Source organism: Oncorhynchus keta, chromosome 14 (genome assembly GCF_023373465.1).
Source record: "Oncorhynchus keta strain PuntledgeMale-10-30-2019 chromosome 14, Oket_V2, whole genome shotgun sequence".
NCBI lineage: Eukaryota > Metazoa > Chordata > Actinopteri > Salmoniformes > Salmonidae > Oncorhynchus > Oncorhynchus keta.
Window position 1 is genome coordinate 36,362,245 of NC_068434.1, and position 22,720 is coordinate 36,384,964.

At 46.1% G+C, this 22,720-nt stretch overlaps 1 protein-coding gene across 1 annotated transcript in view; it reads left to right on the top strand.

Annotated features, from left to right (window-relative positions):
- LOC118394079 (clathrin heavy chain 2) overlaps positions 1–18,067 on the top strand; it is a 35,813-nt gene extending 17,746 nt beyond the window's left edge. The window contains exons 3-33 of the mRNA XM_052460758.1: positions 2,344–2,612; positions 2,798–2,959; positions 3,200–3,313; positions 3,669–3,842; positions 4,080–4,277; positions 4,593–4,793; positions 5,449–5,601; positions 6,270–6,392; positions 6,776–6,913; positions 7,001–7,165; positions 7,654–7,834; positions 8,151–8,314; positions 8,610–8,735; positions 8,909–9,051; positions 9,235–9,469; positions 9,559–9,681; positions 10,019–10,164; positions 10,317–10,500; positions 10,661–10,853; positions 11,859–12,016; positions 12,124–12,288; positions 12,526–12,633; positions 12,767–12,934; positions 13,034–13,183; positions 13,316–13,447; positions 13,575–13,685; positions 14,121–14,291; positions 14,764–14,985; positions 15,526–15,552; positions 17,589–17,664; positions 17,826–18,067. Of these exons, the coding sequence (XP_052316718.1) occupies positions 2,344–2,612; positions 2,798–2,959; positions 3,200–3,313; positions 3,669–3,842; positions 4,080–4,277; positions 4,593–4,793; positions 5,449–5,601; positions 6,270–6,392; positions 6,776–6,913; positions 7,001–7,165; positions 7,654–7,834; positions 8,151–8,314; positions 8,610–8,735; positions 8,909–9,051; positions 9,235–9,469; positions 9,559–9,681; positions 10,019–10,164; positions 10,317–10,500; positions 10,661–10,853; positions 11,859–12,016; positions 12,124–12,288; positions 12,526–12,633; positions 12,767–12,934; positions 13,034–13,183; positions 13,316–13,447; positions 13,575–13,685; positions 14,121–14,291; positions 14,764–14,985; positions 15,526–15,552; positions 17,589–17,664; positions 17,826–18,067 (4,922 nt within the window). The remainder of the gene's footprint in view (positions 1–2,343; positions 2,613–2,797; positions 2,960–3,199; positions 3,314–3,668; positions 3,843–4,079; positions 4,278–4,592; positions 4,794–5,448; positions 5,602–6,269; positions 6,393–6,775; positions 6,914–7,000; positions 7,166–7,653; positions 7,835–8,150; positions 8,315–8,609; positions 8,736–8,908; positions 9,052–9,234; positions 9,470–9,558; positions 9,682–10,018; positions 10,165–10,316; positions 10,501–10,660; positions 10,854–11,858; positions 12,017–12,123; positions 12,289–12,525; positions 12,634–12,766; positions 12,935–13,033; positions 13,184–13,315; positions 13,448–13,574; positions 13,686–14,120; positions 14,292–14,763; positions 14,986–15,525; positions 15,553–17,588; positions 17,665–17,825) is intronic.
- The last annotated feature ends 4,653 nt before the right edge of the window (positions 18,068–22,720 follow it).

The window sequence follows — 22,720 nt, forward strand, 5'->3', positions numbered from 1 at the left end:
AAATACCAGGAGTCAGTGCACTCAGACATATTGCCTGAAGTGTACTAAATTGGTCATGTAAGTTGATTTTCCGCCACTGCTTCTAGCCCTTAGAGCCCCAAGTGCTTTAGCCTTCATGTCTGTATCGGATTGCCTTACTTCTGATGCTTTCTCTTCAGGCTTTGCACAACTCTCTACCTCTCTCTCTCTCTCTCTCTCTCTCTCTCTCTCCCCCCCTTGTTTTTTCTTTGACTGACTCTTTGCTTTCTTCCCCTTGCTTTCTGTCATCTATCAGAGGGTGAGTGTTTCTCTCTCTCTCTCTCTCTCTCTCTCCTCCCTCTCTCGCCGTGAAGTCTGCCTATCTCTCCTACTTCATCTCTCTCTTCCTCTTTTTCTCGGACTGACTCATGGCTTTCTTTCCCTTGCTTTCTGTCTTGTCACCTCTCAGACGGTGAGTTCCTGTCTCTGTCTGCCTGTCCATCCGTCCGTCTATCCGTGGTGTCTTTGGTCATCATGTCCCTTCTCATAAAAGCTTAACCACCTTCTTAACCCACTGAACTCATGTATTCTGGTTACTTCTGACAAGTAACCGGATCAATGAGATTGTTTTGTGGACAGAGGAGCATTTGATTCTGTACATTTGAATCCACACATTGTAACTTTCCCACATGCTAACCCCCCCACACCCCCTGACTGTGACCTCTCAAGATTTAGAACTTTTCAGTTTCAGAGTTTCCCCAAAACAGCCCCCCCCAGACACACACACACACACACACACACCCTCACATACTTTTATGAGAACCATACACATGTTAGCATGACCTGTTGTATGCTGGTAGACTGTGTGTGGTATCCATCATCAGATATCATACACACTGGAAGGTGTGTGTGTGTGTGTGTGTTAGGGCTGGGCGGTAAACCATAAAACACAATATAACGGTATTCATTCACGGACTGGTTTGGATTTGATTTGTTACGTTAAATAATTCAGTAATGACTCAAAAAAATTATGGCAATCATCTGTTTTTATCGCCAGTGAGAAACTGCTAACAGCTGAGAAGAGAACTGCTAGCTAACTTACAAGCACAACATGTCAACAACAATCGTCTGACTACCCCTAGTGGTGAAATTAAGAACTGCAATTTAAGCCGAAAATGCATTCAGGAGAAGGATTGTTCTGTCAAGGATGTTTTGTTGTTGGGAATAGCGATATACTAAGACAATGGCAACGTGACATGGTGTGTAAGTGATAGCAAATGAGTGCAGGAAATTAAGAAATTGATTACAATGCTGCAAGAGAATGCTGGAATTGAACAAATAACTATGCAAATGGAAAACAATGGGTCGAGTACCAGAGTTGGAGGCTACAAAGAGGATTTCGATTCTTATGCAATATTCTACAAATAGTCCTATCTTACTGTCAGTTTTATCCATTATTTTTGGCTGACGTTTGGCTGAAACAATTAGAATGGGAAAAGCCCATTAAAACCATATCGCCCAGCCCTAGTGTGTTGTAAGAGGTTTTGGTCTCCAGCCCTAGATCTCTCTCTACAGTGTACCAGGTATGTTGTACCTTTTCACCTACATGTTATGGTCTCTGTGAAACCAGTTCCGTTCCTCGCTCACTTCACTGTGCAAACCTAAAACTACAGGACATGCTGTCACTACTATGCTGTCCCTTAGGCTTAGTTCCATTTTTTAAAAACTGGTTGTGATATGGGAGGTTAGTAAAGTATGGAGATTGATTTCCACACTCATTATTCTCCGCATGCCAGAGACTAGAACAGTTCAGTAGTAGGCAGCGACACTGATTCTAGAAGCTCTTTCTCACTTTTTCTTCTAAATAGTCTAAATGGCTATGCCCTGGTTAAGAATACTTGGGCCTGGAATGTGTGACAAATGTCTTAAAAAGGTTACATTTTTTTTTTTATTCACAACCTAGGAGATTGAGAACACATTCTCCTTTACAGCAACAACCAGGGGAAGAGTTGCAAAGTTGTCCTGGAGGATCTGTCTTCTAGATACTATCTGTTAGGTCTATTGAGCGTGTTATCTATCTACCTCCCTCCTCTTTATCCCCACTGCCTCGGCGCTCTCACTGAACAGGGAAATTGAGCACTTTTGACTTCTAGAAATCCAGTTTGCTGGGAACTTAAAGGGATAGTTTACACACGCTACAGATTTGTGCAAAGTACAAATCTCATCACTACCTAGAAAGAGGTCCATGATCCTGGATAGTCAGCTAGCAACCCAAATGATGTGAGTTCACTAGCTACAGTTTAGCATTAGCTTCATTCAGGTTCAGGGCAAAACAATGTGTTGTGTCTCACTGTTTCGCCTCTCTCGCCCTCCCTCGGCTCTCAGCTGCTAAGTGCCTGCAGATCTTCAACATTGAGATGAAGAGTAAGATGAAGGCTCACACCATGACCGAGGAAGTCATGTTCTGGAAGTGGATCTCTGTCAACACCGTCGCCTTGGTGACTGAAGCGGCCGTCTACCATTGGAGCATGGAGGGGGACTCGCAGCCCATCAAAGTTTTTGATCGGCACGCTAGTCTGGCCGGATGCCAGATCATAAACTACAGAACAGACGAACAGCAGAAGTGGCTCCTCCTTATAGGGATCTCGGCACAGGTACACACACACACACACACCTTATGATCCGTCTTCTATTGTCTCACATACAAACCCATACTTCACAGTGTGTGCACACATCAGACATAAAGTGTAGGTTTTGTATTCTAAAAGCACCGTACTTCGGTTCTTTTCTAGCATGTTCAGATAGTGATGACATCCCCTCTTTTTTTTCTATCCTGCAGCAAAACCGTGTGGTGGGGGCCATGCAGCTGTACTCTGTGGACAGGAAGGTGTCCCAGCCCATCGAAGGCCATGCTGCAGCCTTCGGAGAGTTTAAGGTGGAGGGCAACACCAAAGCCTCCACTCTGTTCTGCTTCGCTGTGCGCAGCCAGGCTGGGGGCAAGGTGAGAACCGGACACTGGGGGGGTATACAGGCATGGTGAACCTAGTAATGATTCCATGACAAACCAGGACACCCTCTGTAAGCATTACTTGTGACTGGAGAAACTGGAGGAAGCTTGTGGTTGACTCTTCTGCAGTCAAATGATGATGATTACTTAATGTATGCGGTCAGTGCATACGGTCAGTATGTGTGGTTAGTATGCGGTCACTATGTTGACCTGTGTGGTCATGTTGTGTTCCAGCTGCACATCATAGAGGTGGGTCAGCCGGCTACAGGGAACCAGCCGTTTACTAAGAAGGCTGTTGACGTGTTCTTCCCACCTGAGGCTCAGACAGACTTCCCCGTCGCCATGCAGGTAAAGACCCCTAAAGACCCACCAGCGAAGGACCCCTAAAGACCCACCAGGGAAGGACCCACTCGGGGTGCCTCTCTCAATGAATGAATGCATATCAGTTGAGCCAGACTGGATCGGCTGGGAGGTTTTCTTAATGCATATTTAACCAGTACAACTGAAGTGGTTTGTTTTCTGTTTGAGTTGACCCTTCTCTTGGCAACACTTATTTACTTACCAGTAACCTGCACACACATATGTTTAGGATTCTTTAACTATTAAAACACTTAACTGCCGTTCAACAATGCTGATAAGACCTAGGTGTCTTTGGCCCATACAGAGGGTATAATCTCTGTGTCCCTGGTTTCTCTGTCCTCAGATTGGCACCAAGCACGGTGTGATCTACCTGATCACGAAGTATGGCTACATCCACCTGTACGACCTGGAGTCAGGAGTGTGTATCTACATGAACCGCATCAGTGCCGAGACCATCTTCGTCACCGCCCCCCACGAACTCACCTCTGGCATCATCGGGGTTAACAAGAAGGGACAGGTAAGAATGTCAGACCCATTAGAATTACAATACGGATGTATACAACAGGGTCACTTTGTTATGGGTGGATACCAGGGAAAGCATGTGCACATATACACATTATCCAGCTAAATAAAACATTTTTTAAAATTTGTTTTTGTGTCATGTTCTTTCTTATGTTTATTGAAAATCATCACTAAAAATGTGTTATTAATCCATTGATGTATTTGATTCCTAAATGTTCGGCATCCCCCTCAGGTGTTGTCAGTGTGTGTGGAGGAGGAAAACATAGTGAACTATGCCACCAACGTGCTGCAGAACCCAGACCTGGGCCTGAGGATGGCCGTGCGTTCTAACCTGGCCGGGGCTGAGGAGCTGTTTGCCAGGAAGTTCAACACACTGTTCGCCCAGGGCTCCTACTCCGAGGCTGCCAAGGTGGCTGCATCCACACCCAAGGTAGGTCAGACGCCAGGACTAGGGGAGATGATCTGTTGGGTTGGTTTGGGCTGAAGGAGGGTTGCAACATTACGGTAACTTTCTCAATATTTCCCCAAAACCTGGTTGGAAGATTCCTAGAATCAGTAGGGAATACAGAACCCCCCCCCCCCAACCAGAATTTCTGGAAAACCTGAGAATTTGGGGAAGGTTACTGGAATTTTGTAACACAAGGAGGGGAAAATACAGTCTCTTTCTGGATCCTCCTTAGCCTTGCTATACACTTAGCAACAATAACATTTAATTACTGTATCTTATCCTCTTCCTCTCCTCCAGGGTATCCTGCGCACAGCGGAGACCATCCGTAAGTTCCAGAGCGTGCCAGCCCAGCCGGGCCAGGCCTCTCCTCTGCTGCAGTACTTTGGCATCCTGCTGGACCAGGGCCAGCTCAACAAGTTTGAGTCTCTGGAGCTGTGCAGGCCCGTGCTACAGCAAGGACGCAAGCAGCTGCTGGAGAAGTGGCTGAAAGAGGACAAGGTAGTACTGACTGGAGTGGATTAGGCAGCCTTGTTACTGTGCTCACACACACACACACTTCAAGACTAAGACTGTGTGTATGTAAACAGAAGTCCCCCACGGGCCTCCTGAGTGGCGGAGTGGTCTAAGGCACTGCATCGCAGTGCTAGCTGTGCTGCTAGAGATTCTGGTTCAAGCCCAGGCTCTGTTGCAGCCAGGCGCAACCGGGAGACCCATAGGGCGGCGTACAATTTGCCCAGCGTCATCCGGGTTAGGGGAGAGTTTGGCCGGCAGGGATGTTCTTGTCCCATCGCGCACTAGCGACTCCTGTGGCGGGCCGGACGCAATGCGTATGGTGTTTCCTCCGACACATTGGTGCGGCTGGCTTCTGGGTTAAGTGGGCATTGTGTCAACAAGCAGTGCGGCTTGGTTTGGTTGGGTTGTGTTTCTGAGGACGCGCGGCTCTCAACCTACGCCTCTCCCAAGCCAGTACGGGAGTTGCAGCGATGAGACAAGACTGTAACTAGCAATTGGATACCATGAAATTGGGGAGGAAAAAGGGGTAAAACTAACACAGAGGTCCCCCCTCCATAGTCTGTCAATCGATTCCCTTTGTGCTTGTATATTTACCCTGAAATTGCAGTATAGCTAAAGTTGATGTGTTGCGTGTGTGTAGCTGGAGTGTTGTGAGGAGCTTGGTGACCTGGTTAAGGCAGTAGATCCTACGCTAGCCCTCAGTGTCTACCTCAGAGCCAACGTACCCAGCAAGGTGATCCAGTGCTTTGCTGAGACCGGACAGTTCCAGAAGATAGTGCTCTACGCCAAAAAGGTACACTTCACTCTGAGAATGGATGGACCTCCCTTTGGATGTGTTGCAAATAGTACCCTATTCCCTATATAAAGCACTACCCATATGACTAGTGATGCTCTATGAAGGTAATAGGATGCTATTTGGGAGACACAACTCTCATAGTATCTCATAGCATTCTGCCATGATCATGATTTAACAAGACAACACTGTTTTAGTAGTACATTTGATTGACCTGAAGTACCTAGTTCTAAAATGTCAGCTTGCCCATTTTGTCTTGTCAGATGACAGCATTATGTGGACTCTCCTCTCTCACTCTCCCTCCCCCTTTCTCTCTCCCTGCTCTTTCCCTTCCTCTTTTTTTTCTCTCCCCCCTCTGTTCTCTTTCTCTCCCCCCTCTTTCCTCCCTCTTTTTTTCTCTCCCCCTCTGTTCTCCTTCTCTCCCTCTTTCTCACCCCCCTCTTTCCTCCCTCTTTTTTTCTCTCCCCCCTCTGTTCTCTCTCTCTCTCCCCCTCTTTCCTCCCTCTTTTTTTCTCTCCCCCTCTGTTCTCTTTCTCTCCCCCTCTTTCCTCCCTCTTTTTTCTCTCCCCCTCTGTTCTCTTTCTCTCCCTCTTTTTCGCCCCCTCTTTCCTCCCTCTTTTTTTCTCCCCCTCTTTTCTCCCTCTCTCTCCCTCTCTTTCCTCTCCTAGGTGGGCTACTCTCCAGACTGGGTGTTTCTGCTGAGGAATGTGATGCGGGTCAGTCCAGAACAGGGTCTACAGTTCTCTCAGATGCTGGTGGCAGATGAGGAGCCCCTGGCCAACATCAACCAGGTAACACACGCACATAGCACAGACACACAGGCCTGCGTGAACACACACACTGCCCAGTGAGGGGCCTCCCCTGTCTGTTATTCCTCCTTTTTAAGGGCATATCAACTTCCCCCTCCTCCTCTTGTCATAACTGGCTCTGGCTAAAAGTTGCCCACAAGCATAGACCTATGGGCCCTGGCCAAAAGTAGTGCACTGTATAGGGAATATGGTGCGAATTTGGGACATACCTCTAGAATCAGCAGTTTAGAGGTAACTTCATCCCATCTAATCCAGCAATGCACTTCCTTATCCAGCAGGATTATGTCCCTGTGACTCTTGATTACCTCTTTCTCTACTATTATTGGCTGCTAATGTCCCCGCTCTCTCCCTCGTGATTGGTGTAGATAGTGGATGTGTTCATGGAGGGAAGTCTGATCCAGCAGTGTACCTCCTTCCTATTGGACGCTCTGAAGAACAATCAGCCAGCCGAGGGACACCTACAGACACGTCTACTGGAGATGAACCTCATCCACGCCCCCCAGGTACAAACACACACACCTTTCATAATGTTTTGTTGTGTTTCTGTTGGTGCAGTATGTGTTGTAATTGGTGGTTCTGTGTGTATCCAGGTAGCCGACGCGATCCTTGGCAACCAGATGTTTAGTCACTATGACCGTGCCCACATCGCCCAGCTGTGTGAGAAGGCTGGACTGCAACAGAGGGCTCTAGAGCACTACACTGACCTGTTCGACATCAAACGGGCTGTCGTACACACACACCTGCTCAACCCTGAGGTACGTAGGTGTATGTGGGGTGGCTTCAAATGTAACCTCTCTTGTTCTCTTCTCTCTCTCATGTGTTATACCCAGCTTCTACCAGCTTCTACCCCCAAGCCATAAGACTCCTTAACAGCTAATCAAAGGGCTACCCAGGCCCCTCTTTTATGCTGCTGCTACTCTCTGTTTATAATCTATGCATAGTCACTAACTCTACCTACATCTCAATTACCTCAACTAACCGGTGCCCCTCCACATTGACTCTGTACTGCTACCCCCTGTATGTAACCTCGCTTGTTATTTTACTGCTTCTGTTGAATTATTTGCTACTTTTATTTTCTATTTTCTACTCATCTATTTTTTTCTAAACCAACAATGCTTTAAGAAGTTAAGGGCTTATAAGTAAGCATTTCACTCTAATGTTCACTGCAAACATTTCACCTGTTTTATTTGGCGCATGTGACATAAAATGTGTTTTGTGTTAACCCTCTCCTCTCTCCTTGTAGTGGCTGGTGAACTTCTTTGGCGCCCTGTCAGTAGAGGACTCTGTAGAGTGTCTTCGGGCCATGTTATCAGCCAACATCAGACAGAACCTTCAGCTGTGTGTCCAGGTGGCATCTAAATACCACGAGCAGCTGGGAACAAACACCCTGGTGGAGCTCTTTGAGTCCTTCAAGAGCTACGAGGGTACGCCTGGGTCTTGCTTCTCTTATGTTTAAAAACGTGTCGGCTTGGGGTCTATGTGGTCCAGCTATTAGAGCCACAGACCCTGGCACACATGCACAGCCTAGGATGCTAGAGCCTAGGATGCTAGAGCCTAGGATGCTAGAGCCTAGGATGCTAGAGCCTAGGATGCTAGAGCCTAGGATGCTAGAGCCTAGGATGCTAGAGCCTAGGATGCTAGAGCCTAGGATGCTAGAGCCTAGGATGCTAGAGCCTAGTCTACCATATGTTTTCACAGGGAAAGTTATTCAATTGTGAAACTGTTTTTTTTCTCTCCCAGGTCTGTTCTACTTCCTGGGTTCCATAGTGAACTTCAGCCAGGACCCTGACGTCCATTTTAAATACATCCAGGCGGCCTGTAAGACAGGGCAGATCAAGGAAGTGGAGCGCATCTGTAGAGAGAGCAACTGTTACGACCCGGACAGGGTCAAGAACTTCCTCAAGGTACGGGGGCTACCCCAGCAGTGTTGGTTAGGTGAATGTTTATTTATAAGTCGCTCTGGATAAGAGTGCCTACTAAATGACTAAAATGTTTAAAAAATTAAATTAAAATGTTTAGCCTAGAAGACTACAAACCAGGTTCACTAGCTTTCAGTTACATGTAAGATCGGAAATGACACGAACCAGACTGAATTCTCACCTTTCACAGTTGTTTCATGGGATATTGGCTTCCTTTTGCAAATGTAATGTAATGTAACTATTGATGTTCTGTGTTGCCTCTCTCTCTCTCCCCCATCAGGAGGCTAAATTGACAGACCAGCTGCCGTTAATCATAGTGTGTGACCGCTTTGACTTTGTCCATGACCTGGTGCTCTATCTCTACCGCAACACTCTGCAGAAGTACATAGAGATTTATGTTCAGAAGGTAAGAGCCATTCGCCTGGCAGGAAGCCCAGTGAGGAACACAGCACTGCAGGGAAGGAAGAGATGTCAAGATACCTTTATTGTTGGTTTTACCAATAAATAGCACTTATTTTATTTTGTTGCTGTAATTGCCATTGCCTGCTATTGCCTGGCCTTGACATGTGTGTACTGTAGGTGAACCCCAGCCGTCTGCCTGTGGTGATAGGAGGTCTGTTGGATGTAGACTGTGCTGAAGACGTCATTAAGAACCTGATCATGGTGGTGAGAGGGCAGTTCTCCACTGATGAGCTGGTGGCAGAGGTGGAGAAGAGGAACAGGTACAGACACATCACTTACGCATGTGGTCTCCCAACATTGTCTGCTCCTGTTCTTCAAATGGGGAGAACACTTTGTCAGAACTTTCAGGCCTGTCCTTTCCCCCTGGTGAGGTAATGCCTCAAAGATCCCAGACAAAATGTTTCACGAGGGTTTCTCAAAAGGAGATTTTGTGTGTGTTCCAGACTGAAGCTGTTGTTGTCGTGGCTTGAGTCTCGTATCCACGAGGGCTGTGAAGAGCCGGCTACCCACAATGCCTTGGCTAAGATCTACATTGACAGTAACAACACCCCGGAGCGCTTCCTGAAGGAGAACACCTTCTACGACAGCGCTGTAGTGGGGAAGTATTGTGAGAAGAGAGACCCCCACCTCGCCTGTGTCGCCTATGAGAGGGGCCAGTGTGACCTGGACCTTATCAAGGTCTGAACACACACACACACCACACCGCACACACCCACAGGAGATGACTAATGCATTGATTGGTTTGGTTTCATTGTGCTCTGCTGTAGGTGTGCAATGAGAACTCCCTGTTCAAGAGTGAGGCTCGCTACCTGGTCCGACGGAAAGACCCAGAACTATGGGCCAACGTTCTTGAGGAGAATAATCCTTATAGACGCCAACTCATAGACCAGGTAAGTACAATACCCTCTAACACTATGTTGTTATCTCCCTGTGTTCTGACCTGCATCTCCCTGTGTTCTGACCTGCATCTCCCTGTGTTCTGACCTGCATCTCCCTGTGTTCTGACCTGCATCTCCCTGTCTTCTGACCTGCATCTCCCTGTCTTCTGACCTGCATCTCCCTGTCTTCTGACCTGCATCTCCCTGTCTTCTGACCTGCATCTCCCTGTCTTCTGACCTGCATCTCCCTGTGTTCTGACCTGCATCTCCCTGTCTTCTGACCTGCATCTCCCTGTCTTCTGACCTGCATCTCCCTGTCTTCTGACCTGTGTTTCATTGTGTTTCCCAGGTGGTGCAGACAGCTCTGTCAGAGACCCAGGACCCAGAGGAGGTGTCTGTGACGGTCAAGGCCTTCATGACAGCTGACCTGCCCAATGAGCTCATTGAACTACTGGAGAAGATTGTACTGGACAACTCAGTCTTCAGCGAGCACCGGTCAGTCACCACGCGCACACACACAAACACTTTACTTAGCCTCGCATTTAAATACGGAGGTTGAAAAGACTCAAATATTTCCAATGTTCTACGAATACCTGTAGTTGGAAGTCTTATCTAGCCTCTGTGTGTCTTCTCTGTTTCTCCCTCAGAAACCTCCAGAACTTGTTGATCCTGACGGCCATCAAGGCAGACCGGACACGTGTGATGGAGTACGTCAACCGCCTGGACAACTACGATGCCCCCGACATTGCTAACATCGCCATCAGCAACGAGCTCTTCGAGGAGGCCTTCGCCATCTTCAAGAAGTTTGACGTCAACACCTCCGCCATTCAGGTTAACAAGAGTCTGAAGATAATGCAAAATATTTAGCTAATCGTTGTACCCTGTTTTGTTTCAATGCATCAACAATGCTTTTCTTGACTTTTCTTTCTGCACCTTACAAATATTTGTATCATTGGACGTCTTTATTTATACTGACCAACTGTCTCTCTAGGTCCTGATCGAGCAAATCAGTAACCTGGACAGAGCCTATGAGTTTGCAGAGCGTTGTAATGAGGCCGCGGTATGGAGTCAACTGGCCAGAGCCCAGCTCCAGAGAGACCTGGTTAAAGAGGCCATCGATTCCTACATCAAAGCCGACGACCCGTCAGCCTACATGGAGGTGGTCAGCGCTGCCAGCAAGAACAGTAAGACAACACATCACACTGTGTGAGGAACATGGAAAAGCAAGGCAGTGGCGGGGATAATTCCAACAAGGCAGTGGCGGGGATAATTCCAACAAGGCAGTGGCGGGGATAATTCCAACAAGGCAGTGGCGGGGATAATTCCAACAAGGCAGTGGCGGGGATAATTCCAACAAGGCAGTGGCGGGGATAATTCCAACAAGGCAGTGGCGGGGATAATTCCAACAAGGCAGTGGCGGGGATAGTTCCAACAAGGCAGTGGCGGGGATAGTTCCAACAAGGCAGTGGCGGGGATAGTTCCAACAAGGCAGTGGCGGGGATAGTTCCAACAAGGCAGTGGCGGGGATGGTTCCAACAAGGCAGTGGCGGGGATGGTTCCAACAAGGCAGTGGCGGGGATGGCTCCAACAAGGCAGTGGCGGGGATGGCTCCAACAAGGCAGTGGCGGGGATAGTTCCAACAAGGCAGTGGCGGGGATGGTTCCAACAAGGCAGTGGCGGGGATGGTTCCATGGCGGGGATGGTTCCAACAAGGCAGTGGCGGGGATGGTTCCAACAAGGCAGTGGCGGGGATAGTTCCAACAAGGCAGTGGCGGGGATGGTTCCAACAAGGCAGTGGCGGGGATGGCGGGGATGGCTCCAACAAGGCAGTGGCGCGGATGGCTCCAACAAGGCAGTGGCGGGGATGGCTCCAACAAGGCAGTGGCGGGGATGGCTCCAACAAGGCAGTGGCGGGGATAGTTCCAACAAGGCAGTGGCGGGGATAGTTCCAACAAGGCAGTGGCGGGGATAGTTCCAACAAGGCAGTGGCGGGGATGGTTCCAGGCAGTGGCGGGGATGGTTCCAACAAGGCAGTGGCGGGGATGGTTCCAACAAGGCAGTGGCGGAGATGGCAAAAGGCAGTTCTCCACAAGGCAGTGGCGGGGATGAAACAAGGCAGTGGCTCCTATGCACTGCACTATATGTGTGTATAATGTATAGAATTTATTGTGTGTGTGTGTGTGTTTTAGATAACTGGGAGGATCTGGTGAAGTTCCTTCAGATGGCTCGTAAGAAGGCCAGAGAGTCGTATGTAGAGACCGAGCTCATCTTTGCTCTGGCTAAAACTGTCAGACTGGCCGAACTAGAGGAATTTGTCAGCGGCCCTAACAACGCCCATATACAACAGGTAAATGTGTCAAATACGTGCAAAATGCACATTTATCAACATGGAACATTGTTCGCTGAGACATTTGGTTTCAACTTTGAACTCACCCTCTCTTTGTCCTCCTGCAGGTGGGAGATAGGTGTTATGAAGAAGGGATGTACGATGCCGCCAAGCTGCTGTACAATAACGTGTCCAACTTTGCCCGCCTGGCATCCACGCTGGTACACCTAGGAGAGTACCAAGCTGCTGTGGACAGCGCCAGGAAAGCCAACAGCACACGCACCTGGAAGGAGGTACATCTAAACATTCTTACACACACATGTTATGCTGTACGTACGTGTAAGTCATTTGATGGGTTGTGCATCATGACTTCGCTCGATCTCTCTCTCTCTCTCTCTCGATCTCTCTCTCTCTCGATCTCTCTCTCTCTCGATCTCTCTCTCTCTCTCGATCTCTCTCTCGATCTCGCTCGATCTCTCTCGATCTCTCTCGATCTCTCTCTCGATCTCTCTCTCGATCTCTCTCTCAAGGTGTGTTGTGCGTGTGTGGATGGGGAAGAGTTTCGATTGGCTCAGATCTGTGGTCTACACATTGTTATCCACGCTGATGAACTGGAGGAGCTCATCAGCTACTACCAGGTAAATCCCTTGAATCACTTTAACCTGCTGGTGTCCTCTATAGTTTAGTTCCAGGTAAAGGGAATGTTTTCAGATAGTTTAGGTGTCTGTACAGTGTCTGTGGTTAACTCATGTTCGTGTCTGTGTGCATCAGGACCGGGGTTACTATGAGGAGCTGATAGGCCTGTTGGAGGCCGCGTTGGGTTTGGAGCGTGCTCACATGGGCATGTTCACAGAGCTGGCCATCCTCTACTCCAAATTTAAACCCCAGAAGATGAGAGAACACCTGGAACTCTTCTGGTCCCGCGTCAACATCCCTAAGGTGTGTCTCTCTCTCTAAATAAAACAAGTGTAAATATTATTTTTTTCCCCCATATCTGTCACGTCTATGTGACCTCAATTCCTGTGGTTGTCCAATCAGGTGCTGCGAGCGGCGGAGCAGTCCCATCTGTGGGCGGAGTTAGTGTTTCTGTATGATAAATACGAGGAATATGACAACGCTGTCCTCACGATGATGTCACACCCTACAGACGCTTGGAAGGAGGTGCAGTTCAAGGACATCATTGCCAAGGTAGCACGACCTCATCGGCTCCTCACTCACAAAACAGTTGAAAACCTCACTGAAAGGCTGAAGGCTTTCTAACCTCAACTGTAGCCACCTCTCTCCACAAGGAACTTCATTGTGTTGTATGACCCTTTCTAGGTGGCCAATGTGGAGCTGTACTACAAATCCCTTTCCTTTTACCTGGACAACAAACCTCTGCTGACGAATGACCTTCTGACCATACTGTCACCACGGTTAGACCACAGCCGCACGGTCAGCTACTTCACCAAGGTAATCAGTCAAAACACCTGTCATTAAACCCGGAATAGACTGAAAAACATGTTCCCACAATACTACAACCCTGCAAATTTAGCAGCAACGCAAGACCAAATAATATGACACTTCCGTGGGTCTCCAGGTTAACCAGTTGAAGTTGGTAAAGCCTTACCTGAGGTCAGTCCAGAGTCATAACAACAAGGGAGTCAACGAGGCCCTCAATAACCTGCTGACAGAGGAGGAGGACTACCAGGTGAGGGAGGGAGTGTGTGTGTGTTCTAGTTATGCTCTTATGTTATCATCGACTGCATCCTTATGTAATACATGTATCACTAGCCACTTTAACTATGCCACTTTGTTTACATACTCATCTCATATGTATATACTGTACTCGATACCATCTACTGTATCTTGCCTATGCTGCTCTGTACCATCACTCATTCATATATCCTTATGTACATATTCTTTATCCCCTTACACTGTGTATCAGACAGTAGTTTTGGAATTGTTAGTTAGATTACTTGTTGGTTATTACTGCATTGTCGGAACTAGAAGTACAAGCATTTCGCTACACTCGCATAAACATCTGCTAACCATGTGTATGTGACAAATAACATTTGATTTGTTCTATGGCATTATGTGTTGTGGTCTCCAGGAAGCATGACTTGTATGTCTGTGTTGTCCATAGGGTCTGAGGGCGTCTATCGATGCATATGATAACTTTGACACCATTGGTTTGGCCCAGAGACTGGAGAAGCATGAGCTGATTGAGTTCAGACGCATCGCAGCATACCTCTACAAAGGCAACAACCGCTGGAGACAGAGCGTGGAACTCTGCAAGAAGGACAAATTATACAAGGTTAACATTTTTGGGGGATACTAGTTGTTCCTGCCAAACCAGCACCTGGATAAAGACAAACTGCCGTGCAAAGTTTTTATTATTTATATATGTATTTTTTTTTTTTACTTGTCTTGCACTATAAATATTTTCTGGGACCTTTTCACACTTCACTCTACTTTGACTAGAGCCTGATGGGGGCACTGTTTCGCTTTGGAGGACGGAAATAGTGAATATTTAGTCAGCCACACCCTGTTGAAATAACTGAAGGAAGACACTTTTCTCCTCCGTAGTTTTTCAGCTTTGTAATGATATGTAACCATTGGTGCAACATCTGTGAGAATCAAAATGTTCCTGTGTTTCATCCATCCATCTCTTCCCCTGTCAGTCTCAAGATGGGATGCTGTATGCTGCAGAGACATGACTTCGGTCTCAAATCAATCTTTTAATCAAATCAATCACCCCCCCCCCTCTTACTGTGTGTATTTGGCAGGATGGAATGCTGTACGCTGCTGAGTCTAAGGATGCTGAGCTGGCTGAGACCCTGTTGCAGTGGTTCCTGGAGGAGGGCAGGAAGGAGTGTTTCGCTGCCTGTCTGTTTGCATCTTACGACCTGTTGCACCCTGACGTGGTGCTGGAGCTGGCCTGGAGACACAACATCATGGACTTTGCCATGCCATACTTCATCCAAGTCATGAGGGAGTACCTCACCAAGGTCAGTCCTGCTCCAAAAACGGCAAGCCCTTTATCTGTCCCAAATGGCACCCTATTCCCGATTATAGTGCACTTCTTCTGACCAGAGCCCTATTGGCCCAGGTCAAAAGTAGTGCACTATATAGAGAATAGGGTGCCATTTGGGACGTAAACAATCTTAATTTCGGTCAGTGAAAATGTAGTAAGAATAATGTATTTCTGCCAGATAATTTTCTCTTCTTGTAAGAGATGGATAGTTGTTCTTGACCTTCTCTCTGTAGGTATTGTAGGAGCAGACAGGGTTTAGAGAAATACTTTTGGTAATACAAATTAAAATAGTGGAACGTTTACTTAAATATGGTGATAACGCTGCTGGAGAAAGCTTTCACACAACTTTATTATTTTGTATTTCTTCACTTTGTGTTTGTAATTAAGTTAAAACATGAGACTCTTTAAGTGGGGAAGACAACCATTCCTCTAGAACAATGTGTAGTAATGACACCACTTCCTGTAACCTTTGACCCCAAGATATGTGAGCTCATCTCTGTGGGTTCTCTTCCAGGTTGATGAGGTTGAGGAGAAGGTGACGGTCTCTGGCTCTCTTTATTTATCTCCTTTTTGTTCTGTCCCCTGTTCTAACATAGACCCTAGGTTTCTGATGTAAGAACCTAGCATGGACTTGTATGTAGACTGAGAATCCTTAACATAGGTCTGGCCAGTCCTGGTTCTTTAGAGCGTCACAGGGGGTGCGGGGTTCTGTTTCAGTCCAGCACCAACCTACCTGATTAAGCCTTTAGTCTTTCTAGATTGAAGACTGAATCAGATATGTAAGAGCGGGGCAACAAAAGCCATGCTCACACTCAACCCCCTAGAACCAGGACTGGCCGCCCTTTACCTACTGGGACCCCCCCCCCCCGGTCTCTCCCCTCACTGATAATCCCAGACTGTTTGCTCCTGGTGACAGGAACACACGATAGAGGTCCTGGTTAACAGGACCACATGATAGAACAGTATGATAGAACAGTAACACATGACAAAAGGTGCTGCACTATAGTCTTCCGCATCAGTAGTCAGCTAGCCTGAGTGACAATCTGTTTGTTCTTCCATGTCAATATTTGGCCTGACTAATGACCGCAATGAGCACAAACAGATCTGGGACCAGGCTAGTTGTTTGCAGCTCCAGGACTGCAGTATCTGCTGGATTCCTATGGCTGCCATTAAACTGATCAGTGATTTGCCAGAGAGCATGGAGATGAAGAGCAGCAGACATTTGGCCCTCCCTGGAGGACTGGAGTTGAAGCCCCCTGCTGCAAACACAGTTCTGTCGGAGTATTCTCATGTAGCTTTAACTGCTATGTACAGTAACACCGTAGTGCACAATACCACATTGTGAGAAGCATCGGCTTTACAGCCGCTAGCTAGCTGTACAGCCACAGAGAACCAAAACCACCTCTCCCACACACTGCTGTGCATCCCAAATGGCACCCTATTCCCTACATAGTGCACTACTTTTGACCAGAGCTGTACAAGTAGTGCACTGTATAGGGAATAGGGTACCATTTGGGTTGCACACCATCAATTAGCTTTCTATGCATGTTCATTATTTTATTTATCAGAGGAGGCACATACTCCCTTGTAGTTTTTTCTGCTGCTGAAATTCTTATCATTCACACACTGTCAGTTTATTTTGTAGTTATGACATTCTAATTATTTAGTTTTAGTTAATTGTTCATACAGACAAGTCACATCTTCACAGCTATTATTACTCAAAATAGATATTCTCAATGCCAAAAATAGACCATTTGGAATAACTTCAAAATGATTTAATTACACAACTTTAATACAATAATACACACTTCTGTTTGACTCTTGAATACATCAGAAACCTTGCTTGATTTGTTTTCTTTAGCCTATATTTGACACGACTGCTCACACGTCTGAAGCACTGCCTGCGTAGATTGCTAAACATTTACTTGAGGAAAATTACCTCAACTAGCTTTGGATAAGATAGCAGTTCACAGTTTAAAAAAGATGCATGCTCTTAACCAAGCAAAATACTTTTGATAAACTGCTCTAGATAAGTTGGTGAAATATTGCATTTTGTTAGGCAAGAAGGAGTACCCTGTAGCTGAAGCATGTTAAGTTGTGATTGAGGTTTGTCTCTTTTTCCTCCTGGACTGGGATGTGTTTTGCGTGGAGTGCAAAGTGGAGTGTTAGCATCTTGGCGTGGGCCAAGCTTCATCCACAACACAGAGAATACAAAATTAACTTTCACAAGCCTTGCTGTATACAGTGCTTCTAGAGTAGTTTAAAGATGCTCCCTCACTTGTAAGGAAAACTGTAGTTTCTCACCAATCCCGCATGGCATCTTCTCTAAGGCATCCTCACTGTAGAAATAGATACTAGTCTATAAAGTCTGATATTGAAAGGTAAAGTATAATATTATGCATATTGTTGTCTTCATGACAAAAGTTAACATCATCAATAAAATATTATCAGAATGTATCTCTGTAGAACGTTAATTGACAAATAATTTACAACGCCACAGTTTTATTATTGTGAGCCCACCCATTAGGCGACTGACTGGCTTTTCTCTCTGACCTCTGTCTGACCCTTTGTTCTCAGGTGGATAAACTGGAGGAGTCAGAAAGCCAAAGGAAGACTGAGGAAGAAGTCACAGAACCCACCCCCATAGTTTTCGGTAGGTTCGGTAATTTATATTAAAAGGCTTGGTTAAACTTTCTGGAATCAGTTGGCTTAGGGGGGGGAATGAGTAAGGGAATCTGAATGCAACGCTAGAAAGACAGTTGTTTATTATTGATGAAAGGTAACAAGTAAGTGTGTGTGTGTGTGTGTGTACAGGTCAGCAGCTGATGTTGACGGCAGGCTCGGCCCCCTCAACTAGTGGCACCCCAGCCTGGACCACCTCTACCCAGCCCCTACAGAACATGGACTACCTCTACCCCACCCAGCCCCTACAGCTGCCACCAGCCTCCCTACAGCTACAACATGTCCCCTCTACCCCAGCCTCCCTACAGCTACAACTACAACAGCCTCCCTACAGCTACAACATAGACCACCCAGCCTCCCTACCCAACATGTAGACCCAGCCTCCCTACAGCTACAACATGTAGACCACCCCACCCAGCCTCCCTACCCCAACATGTAGACTGCAGCCTCCCTACAGCTACAACATGTAGACACCCCACTCAGCCTCCCTACAGCTACAACATGTAGACCGCCTCTACCCCACCCAGCCTCCCTACAGCTACAACATGTAGACCGCCTCTACCCCACCCAGCCTCCCTACAGCTACAACATGTAGACCGCCTCTAGCCTCCCTACAGCTACAACATGTAGACCGCCTCTACCCCACCCAGCCTCCCTACAGCTACAACATGCCTCCCCCACTCAGCCTCCCTAGCTACAACATGTAGACCGCCTCTACCCCCTCCCTACAGCTACAGCCTCCCCCACTCAGCCTCCCTACAGCTACAACATGTAGACCGCCTCTACCCCACCCAGCCTCCCTACAACTACAACATGTAGACCGCCTCTACTCCACCCAGCCTCCCTACAACTACAACATGTAGACCGCCTCTACCCCACCCAGCCTCCCTACAACTACAACATGTAGACCGCCTCTACCCCACCCAGCCTCCCTACAACTACAACATGTAGACCGCCTCTACCCCACCCAGCCCCCCTAGGGCTACACTAAGCCTGGGTCCCAAATGTCACCCTGTTCCCAGTATAGTGAACTACTTTTGACCAGGGTCCATATGACTCTGGTCTAAAGTAGTGCAGTATATATTGGCTATATGGTGTCGATTGGGACACAGATCATGTAGACCTTAAGGTCCCAATAATTCTACCTGGAGCTTCCCAAATGTCACCCTGTTCCCAGTATAGTGAACTACTTTTGACCAGGGTCCAACCTGGTCTAAAGGCCCGATTGGGACACAGACCTGAACCACTTCTACTTACCCTGCCTGACCACACTTACCCTGCACTGGGATACAGATACAGCTTGCTTATGGATTCTATATGTATTCCCTGCCTTGACACCCCTGAGACTCCCAATCTCACTACTCTGAGACACACCTAGCCCACCTATGGACACTCCTAACCCCCACACCCAAATCTCTCAACTGAAAAGATCTCCACTTTGCCCCCATCTCCTCTCGCTCCTCACCTCACTCCCACTTCCTCTTTCTCCCCCTCTCCAATGGAATACAGCGAGACTAAGTGACCCCTCTACTTAGGCTGAACTGACCAGCCCACCCGCCATTCAACACGCACCGCATGACAACAGCGCTTAGCTCCTACAGAAATTAACTAATAAGATGTCGCTAATGTACAGTACACCTCTCTGTCCAGGTATTCTATTACTGTTCTATAGACTGCATCAACTGTGTCAACCATAGAACAGCTTCTTTTTTTTATTTTTTATCCTAATGTTTTTCTAGAGATTATAATACAGCACTGATGGTACAGAGACTTTGTTACTGAGGAGCCAGAGAGGGGGCGGGTGAAGGGGGAGCAGCACAGAGTTCCCCCACCCTCTCCTAAGCACTGCTAGGCCTTATACAGGAGGAGGTTTCAAATTTGAGTCCGTGTTTATGTTTGTTTCAAGACTGTTTCTGTGCAATAGAGATCTTAACAGGTACCATGTGTTGGAGATACAGTACTATATGGACTAGGAATAATAGTTACTTGGGTTATGGTGTACTGTCTGTGTGTAGTTTATCAAGCATGTAGGGATCTGTTGACAACACCAAATTAGGGAAGGTTTGCGCTGTTCCTTCTCTTCACTAGAGTCGTATTATCTGATAATAACCCAAGTCAAGATGGACGTTGGGTCTCTCCACTACACTGTGATGTACGGTACAGGATCCCACAGCTCTGGTTGTTGATGATGTGAAACATAACTGCGATATGCTGATGTCTGTGCATGTGCTGCCAAACATATAATGCTGTAACAATGCAACCAGGAGCACAATTTCCATGTTACACATATACCAAGTATTACCTACCTATGTTGTGTTCAAAACTAAACAAATGTATTTTGAGGCCTTTTACTGTCTCACCATTGGCAACAACTAACAGAATGGTCGAAGAAACTCAAATGTTACACAGAGAATAAAAACATACTAGAGGAATAGAGCTCGTATGTATCCCTGTACCAGTGGTTCAGAGTTAACAATTCATGTACTGAAAAAAAGTGTATAATTTAAGATATGTTGCGATACTTAAATAAGCAAATAAGTCCATTATGGAATATAATAGTGTATTGTCTATAGTGCATTGTTGTAGTCTTAATCATTATTATGATACTTTTTTTTTTAAAGAAAATGACAAAATACAAAAAGAGCAGAATACAAACATAAACTATTCAGCATGATTGCTTGCAGCAGCCATCATCCTGGGGTTCATTTTCTTCTGATAAATGTTCTGGAAAACTATCGCTAGGGTTTATGGGTAACTCTGGCCTCGTGCATCCGGACAGACGGCCATGTCCACTGTTGTCCATTGGACCCTGAGCTGTGCCGCGACATTGTAAAAACGTTGAATTGGGGTTTTGTAGGAAAACTAAATCTAAACTGTGTACAAGCACTACCGTATCTGCACAAGTCATGGTCTCTGAAGGATAATAAAGTTTACACACACATTATCTGTCTGTGATCATTTCACGTTGCTCATAGTAGTAACTCTAGAGGTAACTTGGATGCATATTTGGTAATATGTGTTTGCATTGTCGTACTGTCAACCCTGGGTTTTACTAAGAACCTTTGGTCATAAAGCCGACAACACATCAGACAGTCAACATGGTTAATCTCAGCTAATGGTAACTGTCCAGGCTGTTCATTAAATGTTGTTTAATTGTTATGCGTCCTTATGATGAAGGGTTTAAGTCAAATGTTTGCATTGTCAATTTATTCCATTCAATCTGACTTGGTAAGTTTACAGGTCATTCACAAACTTCCTTGATCAGGTTTGGTGTTTTTTTTCTCCACTTCTAAGATGTTCTTGCTTCTTTTAGTTTTGACAATGCAATCAACACTATAAAATCTACAGTTTAAGTCGGAAGTTTACATACACCTTAGCCAAATACATTTAAACTCAAGTTTTTCACAATTCCTGACATTTAATCCTAGTAAAAAATTCCCTGTTTTAGGTCAGCTGGGATCACCAGTTTTACTTTAAGATTGTGAAATGTCAGAATAATAGCAGAGAATTATTTATTTCAGTTTTTATTTCTTTCATCACATTCTCAGTGGGTCAGAAGTTTACATACACTCAATTAGTATTTGGTAACATTGCCTTTAAATTGTTTAACTTGGGTCAAACGTTTTGGGTAGCCTTCCATAAGCTTCCCACAATAAGTTGGGTGAAATTGGGTGAATTTTGGCCCATTTCTCCTGACAGAGCTGGTGTAATTGAGTCAGGTTTGTAGGCCTCCTTGCTTGCACACGCTTTTTCAGTTCTGCCCACAATTTTTCTATGGGCTTGAGGTCAGGGCATTGTGATGTCCACTCCAATGCCTTGACTTTGTTGTCCTTAAGCCATTTTGCCACAACTTTGGAGGTATGCTTGGGGCCATTGTCCATTTGGAAGACCAATTTGCGACCAAGCTTTAACTTCCTGACTGATTTCTTGAGATGTTGCTTCAATATATCCACATAATTTGGTGAGTCATGATGCCATCTATTTTGTGAAGTGAACCAGTCCCTCCTGCAGCAAAGCACCCCCACAACATGATGCTGCCACCCCCGTGCTTCACAGTTGGGATGGTGTTCTTCGGCTTGCAAGCATCCCCCTTTGTCTTCCAAACATAACGATGGTCATTATGGCCAAACAGTTCTATCTTTGTTTCATCAGACCAGAGGACATTTCTCCAAAAAGTATGATCTTTGTCCCCATGTTCAGTTGCAAACCGTAGTTGGCTTTTTTTAGGGTAGTTTTGGAGCAGTGGCTTCTTCCTTGCTGAGTGGCCTTTCAGGTTATATCGATATAGGACTCATTTTACTGTGGATATAGATACTTTTGTACCTATTTCCTCCAGCATCTTCACACGGTCCTTTGCTGTTGTTCTGGGATTGATTTGCACTTTTCGCACCAAAGTACATTAATCTCTAGGAGACAGAACGTATCTCCTTCTTGAGCTGTATGACTCCTGCGTGTTCCCATGGTGTCTATACTTGCGTTCTATTGTTTGTACAGATGAACGTGGTACCTTCAGGCATTTGGAAATTGCTCCCAAGGATGAACCAGACTTGTGGAGGTCTACAATTTTTTTTTCTGAGGTCTTGGCTAATTTCTTTTGGTTTTCCCATGATGTCAAGCAAAGAGGCACTGAGTTTGAAGGTAGGACTTTAAATACATCCACAGGTACACCTCCAAATGACTCAAATTATGTCAATTAGTCTATCAGAAGCCTCTAAAGCCATGACATACATTTTCTGGAATTTTCCAAGCTGTTCAAATGCACAGTCAATTTAGTTTATGTAAACTTCTGACCCACTGGAATTGTGATACAGTGAAATATAAATTAAATAATCTGTCTAAACAGTTGTTGGAAAATTTACTGGTGTCATGCACAAAGTAGATGTACGAACTGACTTGCCAAAACTATAGGTTGTTAATGAGAAATTTGTGGAGTGGTTGAAAAACAAGTTTTAATGACTCCAACCTAAGTGTATGTAAACTTCCGACTTCAACTGTATATCACCAGAACGTACCCCGCCACTAGGTCA